This window comes from Paroedura picta, chromosome 2 (assembly GCF_049243985.1).
Source record: "Paroedura picta isolate Pp20150507F chromosome 2, Ppicta_v3.0, whole genome shotgun sequence".
Lineage (NCBI taxonomy): Eukaryota > Metazoa > Chordata > Lepidosauria > Squamata > Gekkonidae > Paroedura > Paroedura picta.
The window spans coordinates 47,318,615-47,339,711 of NC_135370.1; the positions used below are offsets into that span (position 1 = coordinate 47,318,615).

The following is a 21,097-nucleotide window of genomic DNA, read 5'->3' on the forward strand; positions in this document are numbered from 1 at the left end:
TGTGAGGAGCCTTTGATCGACTTGTGAGGACATCCTAGCCCTCCTTCCTTTTACTCAAAGTGGATTTCTGCCATCAGTCAGAATCCTTGTGCCCCCCTTCCAATGGTCAGTCTTATTTCTGAGTCAGCCTTTGCCAGTGAAAACAACATAAGAACATAAGAAAAGCCCTGCTTGATCAGACCAGTATTTCAGCATCTTGTCTCGTCAGTTCCTCTGGCTGGCCAACAACAAGGCATAAAGGCCGAAGCCTTCCCCTGGTGCTGCCTTTTGGCTCTGGGATTCAGAGGTTTAGTGACTCTGAATATGGAGATTCCCCTCAGTCACCACAGCTAGTACCAAAAATAGCCTTATCCTTCATGGATCTATCTAATCCTCTTCTAAAGCTGTTTATTCCAGTGGCCAGTACAACATCCCCTGGCAGCAAATTCCACATTTTAAGTACTCTCTGTGTAAAGTAGCATTTCCTTTTGATTGTCCTGAAACTACGGCCCAACAGTTTCACTGGATGCCCTTGAGCTCTCCTATTTTGGGAGAGGGTGAAAAAGTTTTCTTTGTCAACTCTCTCCACCCTAGGCATAAACCTCAGCTGTCTTTTTCTAGGCTGAAAAGTCCCAGGCTCTACACCATTTCCTCATAGGGAAGGTGCTCCAACCCCTAATCATCTTCATTGCCTTCCTCTGTACTTTTTTCAGCTCTGCAATGTCCTTTTGGAGGTACAGTGCCCAGAGCCATACACTGTATTCCACATGAGGCCACCCCATAAATCTATATAGGAGTAGTACAATATTTGCCATTTAATTCTCCAGTCCTTTCCTAATAATCCCTAACGTAACAGTTTGCTTTTTCCACCACTGCAGCACAACACAAAAAGAAGCCTTTACTAGTCAGATTACTTGTCTATCAAAATCAGTATTTGTATTCTGACTGGCAGTGGAGATCCAGAGTCTCAGATGGAGGTCTTTCATCTCACTTACTACCTGATCCTTTCAACTGGAGATGTTGGGGATTGAACCTGGAACCTTCTGTATGCAAAGCAACTAAACCATGGCCCCTATCCATCAAGGCAAGTTTGGCAACATCCTAAAAATGGGTTCCTCAGTGTTGGGTTCAGACTGAATGAGAAGCATCTGACACTACAAATTTTACTAGCACAGGACTTCATGAAAGAAAACAGGAGTTTACCGGCACCTGAAAGACTAACAAAATTTATTCCACCAGTAGTCAGTCTTTAAATGCCACCTTGTTTTATTTTACTTCTACAAATTAACATGTCAACCCACCTAAGATATCATTTCTAAGAGAGGCAATTGAGGAACTGATTGCACATTCATATCAATTCACACTGATTGATTCATTTGAACTCTGGTGCTGGAGAGGGCTCCTGCAGATTCCATGGACAGCAAAAGTCACAATCAAAGAAATAGTAGAGCCTGATATATTGCTGGAAGGCAAAATCCTGAAACTGCGGCTCGCTTACTTCAGCTACATCATGCAATCCGACTCAGTTATGCTAGGATTGGTCAATGGTAACAGGAAACCAGGCCGAGTAGGAACACAATGGCTAGACACGATCAGAATGGACACTGGCCAGAGCATTACTCAACTCAAAGAAGCAGTGCAAGATCATAGGATTGTCAAGAGTTGGACATGATTGAAAGGCTAACATCATGATCACAGGGGTAAATTTTGGAACTGGAAGGCTCATCACCTTCAGTGCAGAAATGGAGAACTGGCCAGGTGAGCATAAATTCTCTTAGGCATTTATAGTCTGGAGTGGATTTGAACTTGGGGCCTGCAAGTGCTATATTCTGTAGCTATAAGCACTGTGGTGCATCACGGCACTCAAGGCACGGCACTAAAAACTTCATCATGCCAGAAGTCTACTGGGTCCGCAATACTTATTGAAATATGTGTCCACTGACCTGTGAAGGCATCTCTCAATGCTCAACCAGCCTTGTTACAATAAATGGAAGCATGTTTGCACTTTATTTTAAATATAGAAATCATTTCTGTGCCCTGAAAGGGTCGGTCAGTTTGTGTCATCAGCAGAACTGAGTTTGAGGTGGTCTACATAACTTCAGGCTATATGTCTTGAAGGGGGTAAGGAGGAGAAGAGTGATGTACTTGTATATAGAAAACTAATACATCAGAGAAAAACTTAGTTTTCTTCCTAGCTTTGCTTATGTACAAGGAATCATTTTTAGGGATACAGAAATGGGGAGCATAACTACTTTACTTTGCTGGCTCCTGTTGTTTAAAGAAAACAAATCTCTTACCTTCCGAGTTACTGCTGGGTCAAGATAGCCTTTTAATTTCTGGATATAAGTGTGTGGAGGATTCTTCACCTGAAATCTTTCCTGTAGGAAAGATAAGCAACCATTAGCCACCCAGCAGTTAATACACCTGTAGTACAGCTAAATGTCATTAATAAACATGCCACATTGCATTATATTCTAGAACTATGGCCTAGGAGGACAAATACTCTGGAAGAATTAAGCATCCTGTAATTAAAAGCAAAACAGTTGTGCAGGTTCACAACACTACCACCTCCTGTGTTAATTAATTCTGTAGAATAATTACGCACCATGGGAAGATGCACTTCCTTTAGGTGTTAAATATGCTGCTTATCAATTTCAATACAAAACTTTAACTTATTGCTCTACATTTTTCCACCTTCTTTATAACTCGCCAAAAGCAGTAAAAAAGAAAAAAAAAACCTTAACCCTTTTGCACAAACAACTTAACTGCTTTGTTCTTCACCTTCTTCCAGGTGGAAGAATGTATTAATTATGCACATTATGACTTTTATAAGGCTTCATGAGATCAGGCAACCAGCTACAGAACAATCAAAAGCACAGCCGTAAATATGGAAGCCACATCCTTATTTTGAATTTATTCCTCTTATTTTTTTCTTCTTCTTTGATTCAACATCTCATTATACTTTACTACTAAATAACTCCTTTGGAGCAGGGAGGTGCACTAAAAATGAAACTAAGAGAACACAAAGAAAGCCAGCTATAGAACAGGAAAAGTGGAAATTATTTACAAATGTAAATCTAAGTGTTTTTTTTTAAATTTATGATCCTGCTCATAAAAAAGAATAAAACTACTGGAAGTGTCAAACAAATAATAGCCACAATCACATCATAAGCGTACCTGCCTGAATCACATCAGATCTGCAACAATTACACAGAAATGCATCGTAGCCCCTTTTCCCCTCAAGAAGCTACTTCAAGATGGTGGAAGTCAGGAGTAAACAGTTCTCCTCAAATACAATTTACCCTCCCAAACACGTTTAAAACTGTTAAGAGACAAGATTCTTTTTATTATGTATTTCACTTGTACCCCATCTTTTTACTCAATGGTGACCAAGAACAGCTTACAATGTTTATTGATTTATCAGTGGCAGGTTACAATAAAAATCCTCACAATAAAACATAAAAACCCCAACCCTGAAAATTAAGAACAGTGGAAGCAATCCAATCCCCAAGCCCCCACCCAACTCAACAGAACCCCCACCATATCCTGTACCTTGGGAGGATAAGCAAGGAGATTACAGCTATGGCGAGGAGGGTCCAAAGATTTTAATTGCTCAGGCCTCAACCAAATACCTGATGGAAGAGCTCTATCTTGCAGGTCCTATGGAACTGAGAAAGCTGCTGCAGAACCCTCAGCTGTTCCAGGAGCTCATTCCACCAGCTTGGGTCCAAGAGCGAGAAGGCCCTGTCCATGGTCGAGGCCAGACACACCTCCCTTGGGCCAGGGACCACTGATCTGGGACTCAACTGACAATCAGCTGCCTCAGCACAGGCTAGATGTAAGCCCTCTAAGATGTCCCTGTGAGAACCCTAGCAGCTGCATTCTGGACCAGATGCAATTTCTGCGTCAAGGTTAAGGGAAGGCCTGTGTAAAGCAAGTTACAAAAGTCAACCCTGTTGCATGGATCACTGTGGCTACGTCCTCTGGGGATAGGTTTCCTTGTCTTCCATTTTAACTTTGAAGGTAGGTTAAGCTGAGAAAGTGTGACTGGCCCAAGGTCATCGAGGGAGCTTCCACAGCATGGGTGTGTATTTGAACCCAGGTACCCCAGATGCTACACTGACTCTTAACCACTACACCATACATGTTCTCTCCTGAAACTGCATCACTTTTCTTTGCTGCAAGTGCAGTTCCACTACTGAAAGAGACTGATTTCATCCTCCCATGCCAAGTGTTCCTCCACAAGAGTCCTACCATCCCAGAAATGGTATGGGGGTTGAAAGGTACTGCAGAATGGAGAGACTTTGTATTATGCTTTCTGTGAATGGTTGGTTGGATACATGCCAATGTCAGCATGACACCACAAGTACAACAACACTGACCCATCCGAACAGTGAAGCTTGTCGGGTTAAACCATTATTTCTAAATCCACAAAACACTGTTCTCAAGGTCCAGCTACAAATAAAATGGTGTGTGTGTGTGAATGCAGATCTTGAAGTTTCAGAAATACAATAAACATGAGCTATTTCCTGAGTAAGATTTACTTTCTCACCCCCTACAATCTGGGTAATGATATTTAAAGGTTTCCTTTTTGTTTACATCCTGATTTCAAAATTACAGTGTGGCAGTGTCTTGAACAATATACAATGCTACTGTACAATATTTTAACTGTTTGCTTATCTTCTGTAAACACACATTAAGTCCACAATACTGACTCATAATGCCACATCTAGGTTTTATGTCAACAAGAAGAAAATCTCATGCACATTAATATGCTTATCATGCCTGATAATGGGCTTTTGATTACCCAAAGCACCGGCACTCTTGATTGATAAATACTGATAACCAAGTTCTACCTGAAGGAGGAAATAGAAGACTCTACTGTTTTCTTGAAACAGCAATTCACACATTACACAATTTTTAAAATATCCACTTATTCCTCCACATCTTGTTGTATGCTACAGACCACATGTCCTCTTCACTGGTACATCATGCCATATGTATCCTTAGGTTAATGTGTCTACGCATCCTTTTTAGCCTTTTCCACTAGTGCCTCCTAGAACTTTGCTAGAAAGAAGCACTGGCAAAGATCATGTGCAGGGCTCCCTTATTTTTGAAAAATCAAAAGATTTAAACTGAAATGTAGAGCGTTGTTTACCTTTTAACTATGGTTCAGGCTGGTGGGGGGAAGCACTATGTTGTCCACAGTCATAATGTTATGGCCATATCGAAAAGGGTATTCATCTCAAATGAATAAATTGGTCGCTTGATGGTCAATATCCCATATGCTGTCATGGTCTAATAAAGTTCTCATATTTGAGGTATAGAGCCTCTTGTGGTGCAGAGTGTTACGGCAGATTACATGCTGTCTGAAGCTCTGTCCATGAGGCTGGGAGTTTGATCCCAGCAGCTGGCTCAAGGTTGACTCAGCCTTCCATCCTTCCGAGGTTGGTGAGTACCCAGCTTGCTGGGGGGGGGGGGGACAGTAATGACTGGGGAAGGCACTGGCAAAGCCACCCTATATTGAGTCTGCCATGAAAACGCTAAAGGGCATCAGACATGACCTGGGTCAGACAGGACCTGGTCAGACATGACCTGGTGCTTGCACAGTGAATACCTTTACCTTTATTTGGGGCAATTAAGATAATATATTTTATGTCCACTCAAATAATCCTGATCTCCCCCAATAAATTAGAAAAATGGGCAGTCAGATGGAAATAGTCAACAGAAAACCGGAGTTGCACTTACCTGTAACTGGTGTTCATTGACATCTTCTGTGCAGACAGTATTGGGACTGTGCCTTTGCAGCCTGACTGCAGACATTTTCATTCTAGCTTAAAAACTAGAATGAAAACATTTTCATTCTAGCTTAAAAAGAGGGAACACTCTGACCCTGTAGGAGACAGTGTATGTGCAGGATTCCTAACAAGCACATCAACATTCTCCAGGGTACTCCCTTCCCTCAATTCCCTATAAGACACTACGAGCCCCCTTTTATGGCACAACAAGCCTTGTAACAGCTTATAGTAGGGCATGAAGAAGGGAATGTGTGTCCAAACAGAAGACGTCAATGACCAATAGTTACAGGTAAGTGCAATTTGTTTTCATCTTCCATCTTCTTGTGCAGATCCACACTGGGACCATTAATGAGCTATTCAACAGAGCAGGTGAGGTGAGCCTCTCAATGGAGACTCACCTGTAGAGGCTGTAGAATAGCCTTGCCCACACCTGCCCTTCTCTTCACCTGAAGATCTAAAACACAATACTTTACAAATGTCCTCTGTTGACCAGGTTGCCGCCTTGCAGATACCCAGAGAAGGAACTCACCAATGGTCTTTGGTTGAAACTAGGGCAGCAAGATCAGAGTCCTCTCCTCAGGCTACAGCAGTCCATCGGGCAAACTCCTACCTCCCACGATGGATGCTGTCTGGTGGACTGGGGGGGGGGAGGGTTAACATTGGCGGCCAGTTGTTTGTATTGTATGCTGGATTTTATGTGGGGTTTTACTGGGGATTTTAATGAATAGTTGTAACCTCTTATGAGCCGCTTTGGGAGTGGCAGGCTATAAATCTAATCTATCAATAGAACTACAATGGACTACATTGTGGTGCAATAATGGGCTTTGCATCAGCAGCTCCAGGAGGGAGGAGGAGATGTAGCCCATGACCACTAGAGGCTTAGCAGCTCCGAGAACCTGATCTGGCAAAGCCAGAATGCAGCTACTAGGATACAATCCGTCCTATCAGCTTACATCTTTCCTATAGCTTTGTTTAGGAGATGGAATGGATAGAAGAGTATGCCTGATCAGGGGATCGCTGCCAGCCAGGGAGCAGAATTCTGGTGCTTTCCTGAACTCGACTTGGTAAACAGGTCAACCGAAGGATGCACCCAGGTGTCAAAAATCATCCTGATGTATTTGTCTCAGAGCATGTGCAGGTGATCTGATAGACCCTACACAAGTTATCTGTGTCTATATTTCCATATGGATGGCCCTGGAAAGTGCCCCAATACACTGCTATTGCTTCCAAACAAAGCTTCCAGGAACCTGTGCCTCCTTGTTTGTTGAAATAGTACACTGTTGCAATATTGTCCATCTTTTGTCTTTAAGAATATCTGAAAAGGAGGTAAGGGCATGTCTTGCAGCACAAAGCTTCAGGACATTAATACTTTGCCTCAAAGGCCCCTACCAAAAAATCCTTGCAATGATCACTCCAACCAGACAGGGAAGAATCCATCGTCACACTAATCTGAGGAACCAAAAAACCAAATTGGATCCCTTACAACAAGTTAGTGATACCCAGCCACCAATCTAGAGACCTGACCGCCACCATAGGTATTTAAAAAAATAGCATCCAGGGGAATTCTTTTTGGGGTCATACTTCTTAGTTAACCTGATTAACTGTGCTGCCCTGCTGGGCCATATCTACTTGGCCAGGTTGACGTGCCGAGATGGGTACACAAGCAAGAGTCCAGTCTAGGAGGTTGGGAGCCAGTTCACACAGTAAGCGGTGTGGGGAGCAGAGTCAAGATGAGCTGAGGTCAAGAACCAGAGAAACAGTCAAAGCCAAACCATGGTCAGAAGATGAGGACGTAGTCAGAAGCTGAAGCCAAGGGTGTGGTGCCAAAAGTGTCATCAAAAATCAGGCCGAGGTCAGGAAACTCAGAGTCAGTCAGACAGAGCTTTGCTGCAGTGAACCGGAGCAAGGAGTCGTCTGGAGAGACGGGGAGATAAATGCATGCTTTGCACCCACAAACGACCTTACTTCAAGGCCCTCCTGAAATACAGCTGAGCTGGTTGGGGCATCCCTCAGCCAGAGGGCTCACAGCTGGTCCTAGTCCTTGTTGAGGAAGGCAATGCAGCTAGGCCCCATCTACCTTGACTGCAAGCTGACAGGCATGCCGAACTTCTGACAGCTGTCAAGGTAGATCAGCACTTCCAACCCTGCCATTGGGGGCTCACAGGGGTCTTGGCCTGGGGTCATCGGTGCTGCTCTTCCAGGACATCCTCAGGGCTGGTGGGAGTTTTGTCCCAGGACTTTACATATTAGGGCTGGGTCTTACCCTGGCTCATACCAGGCTGTGAGTTCTCTTTGGATCCTCCAAAGCCAGGCCTGTCAGCACCTCCAGGAGATCCCTCGCCTCCAAAGCGCCTCCCTATGGGAGTGGCCAACAAACTCCTTATGCATAGTCACTATTTCCGTAATGTTTTGTCCGTAGGGAAAAAAAGCCATTCCTTTGGTAGGACTGAGGAAGGTGTGAATAAGTTGCATTCACTGAGAGGGTTCAAGATGAGACATGCCAAATTGTCCACATTATCACACGGGTCTGAGGCACTCCCTATAATGAGGTATTCTTCAGGCTCATAGTATGGGGAATGAAATGGAATCCATGTGGAGCCCCTTGTCTTTGGGCCATTTGAGTGTGATGTCCAACCCATATATTTAAGTAGGCTGGTGACATAAAGTAAGAATGCTGAGGGCCTACAGATTGCCAAGTTAAAGGAGGTCCTGGTTCAAATGGTACAAACTGTCCCACAGGGATGCTAGGGTGATCATTATCTGCATCCAAAAAAGAGCTAGCAAAGGAGGTTGGTGAGGGGATGGGATATGCAGAGGGAGTAGGATGATGTCATGGTTGTGGTCCAGATCCTTAGAAGACTTGACTTCAACGTGGATTCATACTTCTTGTGTTTTGATGCTTCTTTGCAGAAAGTTCTGAATGCAATCAAACTTTAGTCTAAGGTCGTGGAGAAGGCAAAGTGGATGCCTAGATGCTGCCTCTGGGGCAACCAAACTGGCCCTTTTTGGACTTGGGAAACCCCACAAGTTTGGATAAAAATTTCCTTTCGCCCATTGTGGGTTCAATTAGCAGATTTAGATGTCTGCAGATCTCCCTGCACTTGCAAAATATATAGATTCCCTGATGCACCAGAGTGCTTTTCATTTGGTTGTTTTTTTACTTAGTCATGTGCAAAACTGTTCACTGAATCATAAACCTGGCATGTATAATCCATAAAGTGCAATCGTCTGATTGAAACTCATATAGCAAAATCATCGTTCCTCTCCACCCCGCGCCATCTCTTGAGCAGACAGATCTATTTAAAAACTCATGGCTGCAGAAAGCACATTAGCCTGCTGGGGATATTGTTTGCTCAAACTTTTTTACAACTGTCCCCAATCCCTTCCCTCCAGTCTTCCTTCCTATTTCTGGCATGTCTCCAGTTTCTATTGTTCCCGTTATGCTTGCAAATGAAGCATTCTGGAAGTCCCAGGTCTTGCGAGAAGCTTCCAATTGCAGCTAAATGCACTTCTGGGATAAGAATTGAATACAGGCTACTAAAACATCCAAACACACAATTCTCACACAGACAAGCTTAAACTGCCCTGTCTGAGCTAAGCCTCAACCAATTTGGAAATGTTTTAACTAGTAGCTGAAAAACTAACAAAGGCCACATCGCTTGGGAAATTGGAGGGGAAATTGAAGCTAGAGCTAGCTGATTGGAATGACAACAGGTTCGTTTAAAAAAAAAACATCAGCTGCATTTCTATTTGTATTTCTAGAATGGATTGCTCAGCTCAGCGTCAATACAACAAATGTACATTATGACTTTCGGTAGGCGTTAAATACCTTGTTCTCAGCTTTCAAATAAAAGGTGATGACGAGGCAGTCATATATCTTTTGGGACACAGAGATTCCTCCACTTCTACTATCAAAGCAAAATGCCTATACAATTCAGCCATTTATTTGTTAGAAATTCAAGCCTATTGCAGGAAGCCATGAAAGCAAATTCTCCAACCATTTTATTTCCAAGAAGTCTCTGCTGTCACCTATTATTTCCTATACTGTACCGCTAGACAGGGAGAATATTTTGCCCATCCATGACTTCTGTATGTTACCTAGTTATATTTTGGGTAGTCGAATTTCTGTAGCATTAGAGCAGGGCAGGATATTGTGCCACTGTTTTGTTATATTTTACTGAACTGGTGGCATTGGGGAAACAACTTCAAATAACAGAGGAAAGCAGAACAAGTTAGCAACACCCAGTCACCAACCTAGAGACCTGACCACCACTGTAGGTATTTTAAAAATAGCATTCTTAGCATTCTGGAGAACCCTTTTGGGGGTCATACTTCTAAATTGACCTGATCAGCTGTGCTGCCCTGCCAGGCCACACCTACTTGACCAGGTCGAGGTGCCGAGACAGGAGTACACAAACCAGAGTCCAATCCAGGAGGTTTGGGGACAGGGAGACAGTTCACACTGTAAGCGGGGCGGGGAGCAGAATCAAGCCGAGCTGGGGTCGAGAACCAGAGAAACAGTCAAATCCAAACCATGGTCAAAAGATGGGGACATAGTCAGAAGCTGAAGCCAAGGATCTGCAGCTGGGAGTGTCATCAAAAATCAGGCCGAGGTCAGGAAACTTGGAATCAGTCAGACAGAGCTTTGCTGTGGCGAGCTGGAGCAAGGAGTCGTCTGGAGGCACGGGCAGGAAAATGCATGCCTTGCACCCATAAAGGACCTTGCCTCAAAGCCCACCTGAAATACAGCCAAGCTGCTTAGGGCAGCCCTCAGCCAGAGAGCTCACAGCTGGTCCTACTCCTTGTCAGAGGAAGGCAGAGCAGTCAAGGTAGATTAATGCATCCTACACTGCCATTTGGGGCTCCCACGGGTCTTGGCCTGGGGCCATCAGTGGCCCTGACCTGGTGGAATAAGCTCCCAGAAGAGTTGAGGGCTCTGATGGAGCTGTCTCAGTTCCGTAGGGCCTGCAAATCAGAGCTCTTCTGCCAGGTCTTTAGTTGAGGCCAGGTTTCAGAGACAACTCAGGCCCCTCCTCTGGCCAACACTATATCACTCTGAGATCCTATACCTGTGATAGCTGAGTGTAGATTGGGGAGGACTGGGGATTATGCTACTGTTTTACGCGTTTTTATGGTATTGGGTGATTTATGATAGATTTTACTGGGGTATTAATCTGTTTTCCTATAATCCGCCACAAGGCCACGGAGTGTGGCGGGATATAAGTCAAAATCATAAATCCTTATTCATCCATGGTTCCCGCCTGGGGGTGGGACGTGTCCAGCTGTCCAAGTTGGAATAGGGCCAATCAGGGTGCAGCCAGCAATGCAGCTCCCACCCTCCGTCCCTGGACTCTAGCCTCTTCCTCTCAGACACGCCTAAGTGCCTGGAGCCAGCAGCAGGTAAGGGGAAAGGGCCTGCTAGGCTGGGCCTACTAATGAGCGCCTCCCGGCCTGCTGACTGCCTGCTTAGGAGCTCTGTCCCGGGCCTGCTAATGAGCTGGCCAGCCCCTGCCTGCTTTACTTGATCTGGCTGAGAGATCCAGCCCAAAGCCACCTTATGCTGCCTGGCCAGGGGCCAGCGAAGGGGGGCCTTTCAAGGCCCATTTTTAGGAACGGGCTTTGAAGCTAGTACATACATAATAACAAAAGGCGTTTGCCTTCCCCATTCCTATTTTCTACCTTTTGCTGTTTTTAACTATTTATTTGATTTACTCATTTCCCACTTTTCAGCTAGGCTGGCTCCCAAAGTAGTTTACCATTAAAATCTGTTGTCTTATTTCTATGTTCCTTCGAATCAATGGGTGAGACTTAGACAGCAGTCTTTTATAGCAGTGGGATCCATCATAAAGATGATGATGATCTAAACAAATTTTGCATTCAGTGATAGCTTTAAGACCAGCCAAGTTCTATTCAAGATATGAGCTTTCGTGTGCATGCATACTTTTCCAGATAACTCTGTTTGTCTTAAAGATGCCATTGGACTCCATCTTTATTCAGTTGGTTCAGGCCAGCATGGCTACCCACCTGAATCGATTATCTGAACAGTGCACTATCACGTAGTTCAGAGTTTTCCAAGGTCCCCCAAAGGTACCACAGCATGGGGTTTTTCAAAATGGTGGCTAGGGAGAAATCTCCCATCCTGGGCCTGCAGTTTCCTGCTCAGTGAGAAAAGGAAAGAAAAGGGTTTTTTTTATTTTATTTTTTTAGTTCTATCCTTATTTAGGCAGGCTGACCTCCCCGCTTCCAAAGTGGCCACTGATGGGCCTGGAGGGAGTGGAAAGTGGGGGGCAGCCATTTAAACCTTTGCCATCAGAGGCTCTTCTCACTTTCAGGGGGTGAGATACGGAGGTGTGGCCAGCTGATATCACTTCCTGGTACCTAAAAACCTGAAGAATATTTTAGCGGTAACTCCATGGTCAAAAGGTTGAAAAAGGCTGAGCTAGATGAACAGACCAGTTCAATGCCAAGAGACTAGCAGTGTCATCCTAACCATAGTTACATCCTTCTAAGCCTATTGACCTTAATGGATTTAGACTGTGCTTCAGACTGCAGTGTTAATTATGGAAGTAAAGAGGTGTGTGCTTTCAGGATTGGAGGGATAAAGTCCTGTTATAAAGCACTTTATAAGCCACCTTTAAAGTAATGTCAGCAATAAAACTGATGTTTTTCTCACACATACAGAAAAATGGAATATTCAAAAACCAGCCATCAGTAAAACATTTCTTCCTTGTTATTCAGAGCAGTTTAATGTTTTTTTCTTCTTGGGAGTTCCTCAATGAATACACAACGTTACTGTGTTTAGTCTAATTGTCAAGAAGCTGGGAGTTCTTTGGGCAGCACTGAACACTTGTAATGATCAGGAAACATTATAAACTGACATGGTATGAGGTTAACCCGGTTTTCATCTAAAAGTGTTTTTCTTTGAAAATCTAAGAGTACATTTAATTTCAGATCAAACCCTGCCCCCACCCCCATCATATCCTTTGAGAAACATTAACACAAGTAAGAACACTTCTTCAAATCTCTGTGGTGTCTGCTGATGGAAGAAAAGGGGAGGAATGGCCTTACTGTCTTCATGCCGTTTTGAAATGTCCTAAGTCGAATTTTGCACTGTCCCTTCAGAGAAATATACAAACTCCCAGTTCAGGAACAGCTTGCAAATCTGCCCAAGGGGAAAATGCAAATTTCCATTTTGAACATTACAGGAAAATGCTGAAACCGATTAATGCGATGTTTATTCAAAACCCATCTGATTAACACATGGTGGAAGAGGAGCTGACACTAAGAAAAGGCACTGCAACCAAAGTTAGCCATAGTTGGAGATTTCCAGCTTAAAACTCTCGCTCTAAAAAAACCAAATTATACCAGTTTTTGCAACATTCATTCATTTTCATATTTCTTAACCGGCACTCCCGGACTCAGCCAACTCGTGGTGGTTTACATAAAAGGACCATTGAATCACTTACCATGAATGGTCCTTCTCCTTGAAGTCAGGAGGACGCCTCGGTGGGTGTTTCCTGCCACTTTAACTTTAAAGTGGCGGGAAACACCCACTGAGGCGTCCTCCTGAATATCAAGGGAGAAACGCCATATAAAACTATACAAGTTGAAGACTACCCAAGATGGAGGCAAAATCTCAATCTGCGAAACATCCTTCCTCTCTCTTGCTTCACCCCCATCTCCTATTCACAACAGCTGTCATCTCCCCAGGGGAGAGCAACTTCAGGCAATGTCTGGCCAGCAGGCTTAAGTAGGCCTGTACAAGGAGGGAGCCGATCTTCCTGGCCTGACCTGAACCAAAAGCCTGACGGAAGAGCTCTGTCTTACAGGCCCTGCAGGATGTTGACAGCTCTGTTAGGGCCCTTAGCTGTTCCGGGAGCTCATTCCACCAGGTTAGGGAGGCCGGGGACAGCCAGCAGATTCCTACCCACAGAAGGAAGAGCCCCGTGAGGGGCATCATGAGGCAAGCAGTCCCTCAGACACGTGGGGCCCTGGCTGCGGATGGCTTTAAATGTAAGAACCAAAACATCACCCCAGTCATACAATTAACCTTTTGCGCCTTGTGTATTCACAAAGAATGGTTAAATCACACTGCATTGTTTGTAATTGAATTCTGAATGCATCTAAGACACTGAGTTGAATTTCCATTTGCCATATATCTGCAACTGTGTTCCTGTAAATAAGAGATTCATAAAAGATTCAAATGGGGTGAGATGCAGAATACTGCTGCTGCTGTTCTTGATGGACTCAACAGCATTTGTCCCTGTCGACCATGCCTATTGCCTAGCCCAGTGGTCCCCAACCTGCGGGCCGCGGCCCGGCGCCGGGCCGCAAAGGCCATGGCGCCGGGCCGCGGCTTCCTCTCCCCGCCCCCCCCGCAGTAAAAAACTTCCCAGGCCGCAAGCTTGCGGCCCGGGAAGGTACTTACTGCGGGAGGGCGGGGAGGGAATCAGGGCCGGGCCGCGCCCGTGCAGGCCGCGCCCGCTCGGCCCGATCCGTGGGCGCGGCCTGCGGGTGCGGCCTGATCCGTGGGTGCGGCCCGCGGGCGCGGTCGGGTGCGGCTCGCGGGTGCGGCCCTCGGGCGCGGCCGGGCGCGGCTCGCGGGTGCGGCCCTCGGGCGCGGCCGGGCACGGCTCGTGGGCGCGGCCCGATCCGCGGGCGCGGCCCAAAGCATGGGTCCCTGCGGGTGCGACCCAATGCCCTGCCGGTCCCCAGCCTAATAAAGGTTGGGGACCACTGGCCTAGCCAACATGGGGATTCAAGGCACAGCCTTAAAACCGCTGTCTTTTTTCCAAGGTCAGGGAAAGAGGCTGGCGCAATGGGACAGAACATCCCAGTAACAGGCCCTGGTATGTGGGGTTCCGCAGAGAGCTATTCTCTCCCCAAAGTTATTTAACATCTGCATATGACCTCTTGCCGAGCAAGCCCAGAGTTTCAGGCTGGGTTGCAACAGTACACGGATGGAACCCAGCTATTTCTGGTGATGGGACAACCAGCCAGCCATACCCCCAGATGGTCAAACATACGGAAGCCGAGTAGGACTGGATCAAGCGGAGTCAGATGAAGATAAACCTAGCTAAGGTGGAGGTTATCTTGATGTGGTGCCACTTACTTTCAACCAGTCAAGAGCCTGGATATGATTCTGGATGCGTCCTTATTTATGGAGGCCCAGGTCACAAATGTTGCCCACCAGGCATTTGACCATCTCCGACAGTCACAACTTGCACCGTCCCTGTCAGCACCTGAGCTAATCATGGTGATGCATGGAACAGTCACCTCCAAGCTAGAATACTGTAACTTGCTCTATGCAGGGCTGCCTGCTCCAGAAATTCCAACTGGTCCAAGTCCATACCGTGATCCACTAGAGAGCACATATTACACCTGTGTTCTCCTGGCTGCACTGGAACTAGTCTGGGGACCAAATCAGGTTCAAGATTCTGATTGTTACTTTCAAATCCCTAAATGGACTGGGACCCTTGTGTCTATCAGACTGCCTCTTCTGCTATGCCCCCCAAGAAGTGTTGAGGTCAAGTGTTCAAAACTTGTTCAAGAACCCTGGCCACAAGGAGGTAAAATTGGTGGTTTGGTTCAGGGAGGTCCACAAACCAAACCCTGAACTGAAACAACCCAAACTGGCCACACCAGAACTGAACCAGTTCAGCAAGTTCAGTTCCCGCACTAGGACAAATTTCCCTTCCACCTTTCTCCCAAACATGGCTCACCCGGACCAGGAGAAAAGAGGGTGATCACCAAGAAAAGGGCTCCGTTACCCCTTTCACAGCAGTCAGGAAAAAAAGAGGGCTGGAATTACCCCGGAAAGGGTTCATTTCAACTTTGGTTTTGTGGATTTGAAAACAGGGTTTTCTAAAACTAAATCTGAATATTGGATTATTATAAAAGAGGAGGAAAGAGGGTTACTTTCTAAAATGTACAAGTTATTTTTAAATTGGTATCCTGAAGATGAAATAGTGAAGGCGTAATGATTAAATGGGCTAGAGACATTGGTCATACAATTAACTTAGATAACTGGGAAAAATTATGGAAGAAATACTTAAATTACACTGTACCTCCCTGAAAGAAAACCACTATAAAATGATATACAGATGGTATATAACGATGAAGCTAGCAAAAATTTCTAATAAAAACCCTAATAAATGTTGGAAGTTGGAGGTTGTTAATAGGTGAAAGGACCTTTTTTCCATATGGAGAGGCAGTGCAGAAAAGCTCAAGAATATTGGGATATAATTTATAATGAAATGAAAAAGCTCTTTCATATATATTTATATATGTGTGTGTATATATATACTGGAGAAATTCTGAGATACCCCCTAAAAGATGATTGGCATTCATAAATATTGGAACTTTCTGAAATTATTAGAGGTGAAAATATCGACAGACATGTAAAGACTTGGAAACCATTATGGACTCATATGAAAACTCAATGTCAGGACCTCAAGTGGGATGATTTTCCAGAGCTATAAAACTTCACAGTAATTAGAAAAGAGCTTTATCAGCAAGGATATATTGGTGTTGGGTATACTTTGGTGAAAAGTTTGTTTGGAAGTCTGATCTTGGATATGTCTTGTTTGTGAGATTTCAAATAAAGATTAATTAAATTTTAAAAATAAACTTTGGTTCTGCACTGTTCAACGTCCCCCTCCCCCCTTTCAAAGCAGAAGAGCAAAAACTAAAGTTTAAATGGCTGGTCCCAAGCACCCAAACTAGCCCAAAGTTCAGTAAATGTTCTAGGAAGACACCTTCCCTGAACATCTGTCCCTGATTTCTGACATGGCCCAAGTTCAGTCCAAATTTTGCCTTGTGGGCTGGTTCATGCCCATTCCTATAGTCTACAGTGCTGTTCCTTTTATAAAAACCTGGACTACCACAGTATCCTGCAGCCTTTATAAAAATGCATTCTTGAACTATTGTTTTACAGATTGAAATTCACTCTAGTGACTTCCTCTTCTATTGTTTACATGGTATTCTTTCAAAGCACTCTGGTTTGATATAAAGCTTTATTATCTACACATTTTCATCTTTGGTATAAGATGCAACAGTGGGCAGGAAGAAAAGGTGGCAGGACCATGCCAGGAAATAGTACGAACTAAGCAAAGATCATAGCTAACGATATTTATCGATAGAAATGAACACACACATAGACAAAAATACACAGACGGGGAAAAAAACCAGGAGAATAATGAAACTATTTTTTGTAGTGCTCAATTAAAGCATTCACTCTTGACAAAGAACAGCTGGATAATGCTAGCTGGGAGTTAAAAGTTTCTTCTGGATGTAGAAAAAAAATACTCTACTCAAATGAAGCAGAGGACCAACTTAGTTGCTGAAGTAATTACCATTATGGCACAGGCTACAGTTCTTCTGGCAGTGTTTCACTTGGTGCTCAGTTCTGCTGTAGCACATCAGCATGGTAGCTGAGCCAAACATCCATGTGCCATTCAGCAATGACCAGAGCTTGAGAGGTTCTTGAAGCAGAACCAGCCATGCACTCTGAGTGTAGTTTAAAAAAAATAATCTGAGTACATAAATAGTGTGTTGTAAAATCACTCCCCAAAACGTTCTTGATAATAGTTCCATGTCATTTTATTTATTTATTCAAAAGACTGTTGCCCTCTGCAGGCCCCAAAATCTATTTAGAAATCAATAAATTGGGTGAAATATAGCACATCTAAGGCAAATTAAACGGAGCTCTTTTGCCACGCTTTTGGCTGAAGGCCCTAGTGCAACCTGGACTTGCCCCTGTCAGGAGGGCAGGATGCTGTTTCCGTTGGCTGCAGAGGAGAGGACACGCAGTAATGGGTTTAAACTACAAGTACAATGATATAGGCTAGATATCACGAAAAAAATCCACAGTCAGAGTAGTTCAGCAGTGGAATAGGCTACCTAAGGAGGTGGTGAACTCCCCCTCACTGGCAGTCTTCAAGCAAAGGCTGGATACACACTTTTCTTGGATGCTTTAGCATGCTTAGGGCTGATCCTGCAATGAGCAGGGGGTTGGACTAGATGGCCTGTATGGTCCCTTCCAACTCTATGATTCTATAGGAAATCATACCACCTCCATGTCCCCAAGCTCATGGACTTCTCAATGATCAATGTTTCAATGCTTCCAAATTATGCTGAAGTTGAGTGTTATAAATGTTACAATCTGTTTCTTACTGTTAAAATAGTTTTATGTATGTCCTGTTTTATTGGTGTCCAAGTACATTGCCTCGATATATAAGATATGGCATTGTAATGGAATTTTGTGTTTGACTCCCTGTCCTTGGGAAGTGACCAGCATCCCTGGGAGGAATGTCTCACAGTTGTATGGAGCAAGCAACATATGTGGAGGTGATAGTCTTTGATCTTGGGTAACAGCATTTTGGTTTCTCTTTGTAAAGTACACTGAATTCTAGGGGACTGATTGGCTGTTTTGACAAAGGATTATCATTGGCTGTATTTGGTTGTGACACAGTCCACTGATGTTGATTTTTGCTATATATTCCCTGACATGTAAGGAGATCATAGTCTGAGGAAGAGTGCTTGCACTCGAAAGCTCACGCCCTGAATAAATCTTTGTTGGTCTCAAAGGTGCTACTAGACTCTGATTTTATTGCCTCGACATGTCACAGTGAGGGGCAATGTACAAATTAAGTGAGGGAGAGGGAGAGAGAGAGCGTGCACACAGGGACAGTACAGGGTTTTGTTTGGTTTTTCAATCCCAAAATACTTTTGATTTTTAAAAAGAAAATATTGGAGGGGGGCAGAAAATATCGGAGGGGGCCACAACTGCAAGGCAGATACAACAAAGACAACGTTAAGAGTCAGCTGATGTAAACCCAAAGCAGGATTGCAAGCTGCTGAGTTGAAAGCTCTTTGTATGAAGCGGCGCCCAGAGTGATTCAAATGCTTGTAATAATACCAGTGAACACAACAGTCTTCAATGAGGGATTTTATTGGTCTGGTTAAAATGGGCCCAAATTGAGCAGGTTCTGCCTATCCAGACAGCGAGTCATGCAGAAGCAATTGTGCTAGCTCCAGGAAAGAGAGACACACACTGTTGGTAACTGTTGGTAATTTAACATCTTTGCTAAGGATTGGTTTTTCCCTTCCCGATCCAGGCATTTTATAAAGGGTAGATACTGCCAGAGGCATGTGCCAAAGCCCTTTGGCTGGTCTTTTAGCTCATGGCTCGCAGTCTGTGTTTTTAGCTTAAGCCAGCTCATGAGTCCAGGACCAGCCAGTCTGGTATGCTCCCGTATGTAACAAACCTTCCTGCAGACAGAAAACTAGCACCACAGGGAACAAATGAGATTTTTTTTCCCCTATCTACTGTCCCTTTTTGCTTGTTTGTTTTTTGTTTGCAGGGGTTTGGTACATCGGCATTCCAAAATATTCCGATCCTCCAGCTCAAACTGGGGCAACCTGCCACCTCAGAATTGGGAGGTTGGACTAGAGGGGTAGTCAACCTGTGGTCCTCCAGATGTCCATGGACTACAATTCCCATGAGCCCCTGCCAGCAAACGCTGCCAGGGGCTCATGTGAATTGTAGTCCATGGACATCTGGAGGACCACAGGTTGACTACCTCCTGGACTAGATGACCCTGGAAGTCCCTTCCATCGCTATGATTCTTCCACTTGCATGAGAAGACAACTCCTGACCTATGCAGGCAGCAGAATGAGATGGCCCATTCCTAAATGGGCTTCTAAACAGCACAGCAGAAACTGGTCTGGATTGGAACTGTTCTCTCTGCTGTACTCATTTTCGATCTGAATGAAATTTTTAAAGGAACGGCATCCAGAAACAGCAAGAGCCACCTGCAGTCTGAAATTCCACAGCCTCGTGATTCTACCACCTAATTCTTGTACATGCATAAACCAGGCTTAGGGGTAGGATCGCCTGCCTCCCGCTGCTGATCAACTGGCCAGTCGAGGGATTTACCAGAAGAGGGAGAGAGTGACGACGAAATATCACGTCCGGTGCATGCATGGTGGCAACGTCACAGCAACTCTCTGGTATTTGGGCAAGAGCTCACTGGTAGAAGCCATTTTTACCAGTGTTCCCCCCCCCACCAAATACCAAAGCCTCAACCCAACATCATATTGTGATGACGTCACTTCCGGAGCATGCTGGGATTGATGTGGACATGTTGCCAGCAATGTTACCTCCCTCCTGGTAAGTCCCTCCCATTCCCCACTGTTTGACAGGAGGGACTGAGAAGCCCTACCTCAGAGTTAAATGTAAATCTGATACAGAAAGAGAAATAAAACAGACACGGGTTACATACTTCTTCAGAAGCAAAATAAACTGCATCTTTATGAAGAAAGCACACATTTTTACAAAAGCTCATTTCACAACAAAGCAGGTGTATGTATAAATTCCTCCCTACTATCATGCAGTTCCTCAAAACTCTAAGAAGAAAAAGAAGAGCTGGTTCTTATATGCCACTTTTCTCTACCAGAAGGAGTCTCAGAGCGGCTTACATTCGCCTTCCCTTTCCTCTCCCCACAACAGACACCCTGTGAGGTGGGCTGAGAGACCCTGATATTACTGCTTGGTCAGAACAGCTTTATCAGTGCCTGGTGAGCCCAAGGTCACCCAGCTGGTTGCAAGTGAGAGAGCACGGAATCAACCCAGCCCGCCAGATTAGAAATCGGCTCACCTCATTAGGAGCCATGAGGAGAAATGGTATGCTGCCCAACTTCTTTCTGAAAACTCTCTTGTATTTTTAAATTACAATTCTCAATAAAGCAAGCATATATATATATATATATTCATATTACTCATGTTAAAAATAGAACACTTTTGCATTAACTCGTTAAGATTCTAAAATTAGTCCACTTTGTAATAACAAGAGAGCTATTTAATGTTCTTTAGAGTCCCCTTGTCCCCAACAAAATGTGTTTATAATGTAAGTGGAGAAACCTCTCATAAACCAAGTCTTGCAGTCTAAAAACAGCATCCACAGGAAATAAAAACTGGGATACAGCCGATTTCAGAATATCCTACAGCAGATGGGTTAACAGCCCAGTTTTAAGATACATGAAGTTATAGGTCACTGGAGGAACATCAGCTTTGTATACAGAAAGTCCTGGGTTCAATCCTTGGCATCTACAGTCAAAAGCATGATATGGACAACAATATGAAGGACTCTGGAGAGCCACTTCCAGTCAATGAGCTGATGCAGCATGCCACTGGTCTACCAAAGTCAGTACTGTCTCCTCCAGGAGTTTTGTTTGTTTTTCGAGCCTGTGGAGACATTTGGAATTCTGACACAGCATGGTGGGCTCAGCAACAAAATGGCTGCCACAGGAGACAGAGC

The 21,097-nt window shown here is 44.5% G+C and overlaps 1 protein-coding gene across 9 annotated transcripts in view; it reads right to left on the reverse strand.

Annotated features, from left to right (window-relative positions):
• FMNL2 (formin like 2) overlaps positions 1-21,097 on the reverse strand; it is a 254,925-nt gene that overhangs the window by 80,076 nt on the left and 153,752 nt on the right. For all 9 annotated transcript variants that reach the window (XM_077320026.1, XM_077320022.1, XM_077320023.1 and 6 more), the window contains exon 3: positions 2,277-2,357. In XM_077320026.1, the coding sequence (XP_077176141.1) occupies positions 2,277-2,357 (81 nt within the window). The remainder of the gene's footprint in view (positions 1-2,276; positions 2,358-21,097) is intronic.